This window comes from Hemitrygon akajei, chromosome 5 (genome assembly GCF_048418815.1).
Source record: "Hemitrygon akajei chromosome 5, sHemAka1.3, whole genome shotgun sequence".
Classification (NCBI taxonomy): Eukaryota; Metazoa; Chordata; class Chondrichthyes; order Myliobatiformes; family Dasyatidae; genus Hemitrygon; species Hemitrygon akajei.
In genome coordinates this window covers 47897794-47905443 of record NC_133128.1, presented here as the reverse complement: position 1 = coordinate 47905443, position 7650 = coordinate 47897794, and the positions used below count along the sequence as shown (strand labels likewise).

The 7650-nt window shown below is 37.9% G+C and overlaps 1 protein-coding gene across 5 annotated transcripts; it reads right to left on the bottom strand.

Moving 5' to 3' along the window:
• Positions 1 to 1294: 1294 nt before the first annotated feature.
• Positions 1295 to 6313, bottom strand: nhlh2 (nescient helix loop helix 2). 5 transcript variants are annotated; one of them, XM_073045460.1, is made up of 3 exons: positions 6006 to 6310; positions 4465 to 4622; positions 1295 to 2697 (listed from the first exon to the last, which is right to left on the bottom strand). In XM_073045460.1, exon 3 carries the CDS (start codon positions 2653 to 2655, stop codon positions 2296 to 2298), a length of 360 nt encoding a protein of 119 aa, XP_072901561.1. In that variant the 5' UTR covers positions 2656 to 2697; positions 4465 to 4622; positions 6006 to 6310; the 3' UTR covers positions 1295 to 2295. The 5 variants fall into 5 exon arrangements, with proteins under 5 accessions (XP_072901561.1, XP_072901563.1, XP_072901562.1 ...); XM_073045462.1 differs by lacking the exon at positions 4465 to 4622 and having other exon boundaries at positions 6006 to 6313; XM_073045461.1 differs by lacking the exon at positions 6006 to 6310 and having other exon boundaries at positions 1295 to 2656; positions 4465 to 4923.
• Between the last annotated feature and the right edge of the window lie 1337 nt (positions 6314 to 7650).

Genomic DNA, 7650 nt, shown 5'->3' with positions numbered 1-7650 from the left:
TCTCCATAAAACTGAATTCATGTATTTCCTAATGATCCACCGTTGCTTCTAGATACCCCAAACTGTAAATATTCTCTCCTTGTTTTCTCTTCAATATCTGTGACCCCTTGCTCCCTGAAATCCTCACTAGATATCTGTGCTCCTCCAAATTTGGCCCTTTGTATATTTTTGAATTTAATTAATCTGCCATTGGTGACTTCAGGTGTCAAGGCTCTTATACCTGAAATTCCTTTCCTATCCCTCTCCATCTCTACCTTCCTTTTTGTCTCTCTTTGATCAAACATTGGTCACCAATATCATCTGCTGCGTTTGGATGGGAAAGAAACCTTAACCAATTGCTGTTGTTACTGGTGCTCGATGCGCGCAGGAATATACACAGGAGTAGTAAGCAAGTCTGCAGTGTCCGGTGCAGCAGGTAGAACTCCAATCGTCAGACACCTGCCTTTCTTTTGATAATCCGTAGAAAACTATTCGTCATGTTTAATTATCCCTCCCCGTAAACAATTCTGCCTATTCGTCGCCGAAACAGGGGTTCTCTTCAACCTAATCCGCTCCTTATAATAAAACTGCTATCGACGCATCAGCAGTTTGTTATATTTGCAAAATACCTCTTTAACAACCTTCTTGGCAGGTAATTATGATTTCAGGTCTCACAACAACATCGCAGACAAATGACTATGCAAAGATTTTTTTTCTAAAGCTTTTTTGAGGCATTGTTCCCGCGAGCTCTAACTGAAGGATGGGAAACATCATACTAACGTTAATAAAATAAAACAGCACAGATCATTATTGCACACTTGCCAAACTGAGAACTCACAACTACTCTCAATCCGCTCTCTCTCGTATATCATGGCATGATAATTGAGCTCAGTCTTTTGTCTCTGGGGAAATATGACGGAATTTTAAAAACAACCCTCTCTCCACACACACACACACACACACACACACACACACACACACACACACACACACACACACACACACACACACACACACACACACACACACACACACACACACACACACACACACACCCGCCCCCCCCCCCCTCCCCAAACCTGACACGCATTTTATTCCCAATATCCCCTCAGATCACGGAGATTTATATTTAAAAAGAAGTTTCGAATGTTGTCTCTGTTTGGATGAGCTTTTGTTAAACTACTTTGAACACTTCCTCGCAATATGCCACTTTATGATTGTTTCTGTCCGTTGTATCATAGTCATACTGGTGGATTTTACATTCTTGTAAGAGGCAGGATGAATGTTCCAGAGATTTGATAATAAAAAGACAAAATGCACTTTTATTTTTTTTATTGCCAAATGGCACCATTCAGGAATAGATATGAAAACTACCTTATAGAAACCAGCTCGTTATTTCAACCACAAAATATTCTGAACTAGGCAAAAAACACATTTAGAAACCCTGAAAAGACGAGAATCTTTGGATGTCAGTTTGATATGTCCTTTTTTTGTTTGTTTTTTGTTTTTTACAAAATCCGCGCACTTCAGGGGTGCTAACCAGAGATCGGGCAGTCATTAGAAATTCAGTTTTTGGTTCAATTCACTAGGAGAAGATGGGCCCAGATTATTTTATAAACGTTTTAAGGGGTATACTAATCCGGGGAATAAATAGCTGGGAGTTGCTGCACAATCTGGGATTCTCCTCCTTTGCTTACCGTGTTCAAAACTGCGACACATTCTACCAAGAAAAATAAACATTTTATACAACAGCAACTGCCACGGACCTTAAACCATTTAAATTAAAGCATGAAGTGCGAGTGCTCGACTCTCCTAGAAACAACAACAAACTCATTGCACCAAATATTTAAATACAAGGGAGGGTGGAAATAAGACAAACGTAAAAAGCTCTACCTTTAGAAACAAGTGCGATATGGGAGGCAAAAAACATCACTGCTTTCAAACAGCAACCAAGCACGGCGAGAAAGAAATAACAGCTTACAGCTCTCCAACAGAAAGTGTAAACACTCGACTGTGAACAGATGGCACAAAAATAACAATTGACACACGTTTATATAAAAATAAATAAAAATAAAATAGAAATATACTAATTATCAATACGCACAATTATAAAAAATAAAATTAAATATAAATATACCGCACCGACTAACACACTTTAAGGTCACAAATAGAGTTTAAAGTTCCATTTGTTTTGGAAACGGTGGCACTTGACAACCTCCTCAAACATTTTTATTTTCAGTTTTAAATCCACAAACTTTACTTTTCTTTTCCGTTCTCCACTGTTTCTCTTTCTCTCTCTCCCTCCTCTCTCGTTGCCTAGACATCCAAGACATGATTTAGGTAAGAAATGTAGCAGATGGCCAGGCGAAGGATTTCGATTTTGGAGAGCTTTTTGTCGGGAGGCAGAGTTGGCAGCAGTTTGCGAAGTTCTGCGAATGCCACGTTGAAGGCCTCTACCCTAATGCGCTCCCGGGTTGCGTGGGCCGTGCGGTACTTGGCAGTGGCTCTCCGCCGGCGGCGTTTCTCTTCCCGGCTCAATGTCTGCTGGACCCCTCGCTTGCCTTCGGCATCATCCGGCTTGTCTCGCACACACCCTCCCCGAGCATCCGACAGCACCGACTCACTCTCGGAAGAGCTGGGGTTCAGGTCCAGGTCAGTTTGATCCGAGTTCAACATCCTGAGGAAACACGATCGGAACTGCAATATGAGCACGAAAACCTGAAGATGCAGAGAGGGGGGAAAAGCTTGAGATTCATCACAGTAATTGTCTCCAAAGAAAGGAAAATAAAAGTCCAACAGTGACAACAACGCAATAAAACTGCACGGAAATACTGTTCAAAGTGAATCAATCATTTATAGCAATCCACACAAATAGAAAAGCATTGAATTATAAGTCAGACCAGGCCATTTCAGAAAAAAAGTTACCCTAATAGTGAGTAACTGGAATGTTTACTTGAATAAATTAAACAAACAAAACAGAAGCATACAATTAAATGTATGAATTCCGAAAAAGAAAATGTAAAAACGATAAGTTTGTCAAATTAATATCTGAATTTAATTTATCTGCTTCATTCTGTATATTTGGTGATACGAGATCCTGTTTTATTTTGCTTCTTACCTGCTGATATTATCAGTCTGTTTTAGTTTATTCTTGGTATTCACTTGTAATATCTAACAATCGTCGAATCCAGGTTGTACATCTTCCCTTTTCTTTCTTCTATTCTACCTATGCTCTTTCTTTCTCAGCTCTCTTTTTCTGCCTGTCTATCTATCTTTCTATCTATCTATCTATCTATCTATCTATCTATCTATCTATCTATCTATCTATCTATCTATCTATCTATCTATCTATCTATCTATCTATCTGATCACTACCTATATCTGTCTTTCTTTCTCTGCCTAGTTTAATATATGTTTAGCTGTATCAATCTAATCTAAGTTTACAGCTGTTTATATTTCCAGGGCTATTGATTCCTGCCTGTATGGTTATTACTCAAGGCCTGCAGGATGTTGTATTTGTAATGGATATTAAATGAGTTTATTAGAAAACCTTCTAGCAGATTAAGACAAAGGCTTTGTTCGCAGTATTCCTGAGATCTGACCAGCAGTAATCGATGTTTGCCCGTGTAGAATATTAATTTATTATTATTTCATTTGGAACCGAGCCGGGGTGAAAGGAGAGACAGACTCAGGCACCATCTGTCACCCGGAAAAGCAGACTGCAGGGACATCCTCACACCCAGGCACACACACACGCACACATACACACAATGTGCATCAAGACTAAAGTAAACTGGGCCAGAAGGAGAGAAGAAAAGATAATCGACTAAAATATTAACACTGTGAGGCACAGGCAGAACATAAACTGCGCCAGTATTCGATTGTTGTTGGACATGAATTAATACCACTATATTGTGTATATATAATGCCAGCAAAGAAAATGAATAACGTGAACTAAAATATACGCACGAGCTAGACACAAAAGACAAGGGGTTCAGTGAACATTTGAAGAGAAACTACAAGCTAAATCTCAAGGTGCACTAAAACTAAACCAAGAATGAGACGTTATTAATATGGGAAATATGCAGATATTATTTGAAATAGAAACAATTTTCATACACATGTCTGAATGCCTCTGGGATAGAAAGCCAGAACTAAGGGAAAATGATAGGAAAATAACAAAATGAACGAACGGAAATACAGGTTTCCCGTTAGTATGCATAAATACTTACAATTAACACCATAATCTTAACCTCATTACAACAACATTATAGCGGGGAAAGTTAATCAATGTTTTAAGAAGTTTGCGTTTCTATTTTTGCACACGCTATAATTGTTTACTTGAATTTTTTTCTCGCAAATAGTAGGCAACCGCTGAAATTTTTCTTGCGGAGTGTATTTCAATATTCCCGAAATAATTAATTTCTGTATCTGCAGAACAGAGGTCTAAAACCGTATTTTATGTCACAGAGATAGAAATCTTACCAACAAACGAGGAAACGCGAGGATCCAATGGAATGAAGCAAGATGGACTTAAAAAAACTGGATTCCAATCACTAGTAATTTTTTCTAGAGATCGTATCTTCGTCCTTTATCCACAAATCAACCCTGCAGATCCTTGCATTTTCTGTCGGTTCAAATCTCTGTTGGGAGGGACAGGAATTTAATAAAATGCCCTTTGAATCCTTGTTCCCAGTGGCAGGAGTTTGATAGAATGTCGTTCAAGTCTCTGATCGCAGCGATAAGAGTTTGATATAAAAAATGTCCTCTCGGTCTCTGATCGTAGCGATAAGGACTGTTTCTCTCCCTCTCCCTCTGTCTCTCTCTCTCTTTCTCTGATGGTCCTGTCTGATCTTAGTGGAGATGGAGATGAGAGAAGGGCTTGGCCAGGCTCGGGGGCCGGGCTGGAACCAAATCCTCTTTTAATGGAGCCTCCGATTGGAGAGAAATCTCCCTAGGAGTCACCTAATGGGATCCGACATCTGTCACAAGCCGAGAATATTCACAGAGCAAGCACATTCAACAGATTCATATCACAAATACAATATCACAGATGCCAATCCATTTTGAAATACAATCCACTGTGCCATAATATAGTCAAATAAAGCAAATCGCATATCACAGGCGCACTACTAACGAATCCAATCGGGACTAAAATGTAATCCATACTTCGAGAACTATCTACATAATACAACCATATCACATCAATAAAATCTTCTAATCCAATGAACATTTAAATATTCGGTATGGTGTTATTACAGATAAACAAATTCGTATCCCATCTGTTGTATTATTCAATCAAGAGAAGTCTAGCATTAATGCATTGATGTTATTCTACAAACATAAACAAATTCGCAATAATCCAGCTAAGATTTAAATATAATACTTGGTGCTACTCTCCTGATATTACACATTTAAATGAGCCCAGAGTAGATAACATATGGTGTTAGACAAACGCACACCTCATAAATCAGTTTCACTTATTCTTGTGGCAATGTTAAATGTAATAGTGGGTCTTATTGCACCAGCAGCAACCAGGTTCAGTAAATCTAACTGACATTTAAATATAATACCCTGTGCTATCAAACTCACATCTATATCTAACAATTCATTGAAGATTTGTATTTCAGGTATGGTACACCCAAGTAACCACGTTTATATAATACAATAGCATTCAACGCGATGGAAAGCTAGATATAATCTATCATATTGCGCACATAAATAGACTTTTACCGCATCATCCACGGTAAGAATTAAGTCAATGCATGTTTGAGTACATTTTGAAACTTACATCATAAACAAAAGTCGGAGAACGCAGCCTCGTCTCTCACTCCAGTCGGTCCTACGTTCGTTTAACAATCATCTTACACCATGAAAAATGTTGGCATTATATTTTTATGCTCGAATAATTCTCTTTGGGATCTCGATCATTGTACTATATGGACCCTAATCAAGTATACAGCTCATCACCAACAAAATCAGGCCGAATGCAATTTCTCATTATTGCAGAAGTTGATCATATTTACCTGTTCTACGTGATCACCCCAGCTCAGCTCCAAACACTTTTGTTTAATCTATCACCATCTTTGTCTTTCCTCGCATCTTTTTCGCAAATAGTGTGTTTTCTCTTCTTATTTTTAACTCATGCTACGGTACGTCAGTATTGTCATCGCCACGATATCCACATTTGCAGCGTTAACATTCGTTACTACTTATTTCACTTTGTCCGTCCTTATCAACATTCACACATGCCATATTAACTCCTAATCCCTTTCCATACATCCACTTGATGTGTGTGAAATCTCATATTCCCCCTTTACTTCAACTATCTTTTAAAAAATATTCTTTATTAGATGTCTATTAATTTGAAAATCTGTTTGCATGCAAACGTAACTGCATAGAATAAAATGAACGACCGGTCTTAAAAATCTGACGTCATCATGCACGGCGGTCATTTAATGGTGTGTTTACATCAATATATTGTTGGTTTACTATGACCCAATCAGAATCTGTGGACTTTATCACATGACGGTTTATCATCACTGCAACAATAGAGAAGTTGGCAATTCCTGAAATTAGTTTTAAAGATTTGCAACTAAAAGTTAAGAGTCGGTTCCAGACTAACATGAATAACAAAATATGTCAAAATAAGTAGTTTCACCAAAAAATGAAAAAAGAACTGCAGAGAACAACAGCCATTCAAAATATTTTGTTGTATTAGCTTATAGTGAATAGATAAGTAATGGGAAATTGGATGGGCTTCATCTCTGTACTACATTAATTTCTCTAGTTCTTTAGCATAATTGCAGAAAAAAGCAGCTCTTCTGCTTAATGGAAGGTGTTAGAATATGCTGTATCTATGAGTATCTTGGTGTCTAGTTTTGGAAGTCTTTAACCTCATTTTTTATTAAACTGAGTGAGAAAGCTGACTTCAGCAGCTCTAGGCTGGTGAATAAGTATCCTTAGGATTTCAGGATGGGTTCCTGTATTAGAATGGGAATATAAATGACTACTCATGGCCTAATCGTCAATTGTTTAATCTGCACATCTTCTACGCTGCTAAAACAAAGTACATTTGCATGTTCATTGGTGGACTCATAAGGAACTGATACTAACTTCTCCAGAACACTGAGACTACCAAAATGATTGGAAACTGTTTACTTAGGGTAATGCTGGCCCATAAGTGAAACATCAGAAGGTTGATATACTTTCACTAGAGACCCAGAAGATCTGCTTTATTCAAATAAGAATATTTTGACACTTTTTCTTTCGCTTTCAAGCAGATAATCTGATTAGTGTTAATGACCAATGTTCTGTAACATTGACTTTGCTAATAACCTTGTCTTACTTTGCTTTTGGAGAAAACTTATAAGTTGGCTTAACTTAACAGGCACCAATACTTAGGGTTATTATTTTGAAGAAGCAAGGGATCAAATCTGGGAGCCTCCTGCTCCATGGTCTAGTATGGAACAGCCAAGCCTACAAAAGGTAGTGGGTATAGCACAGTCCAACACTGGTCCACCATTAATTGACTAACTGAAAATAGTTCAATTTTACCTCCATGACTCAGATTTGTGTTGAATCTGCAGAGGTTTTCTACTTTCTTCAAGATTCAATGTGATTCAAATTTTTCAATTCAGAAAATCCATATATGTATCCATGTCCTATTCT

Excerpts from the sequence above, each read along its gene's own strand:
- nhlh2 (XM_073045462.1), bottom strand. The coding sequence starts at position 2,655 with ATGTTGAACTCGGATCAAACTGACCTGGACCTGAACCCCAGCTCTTCC.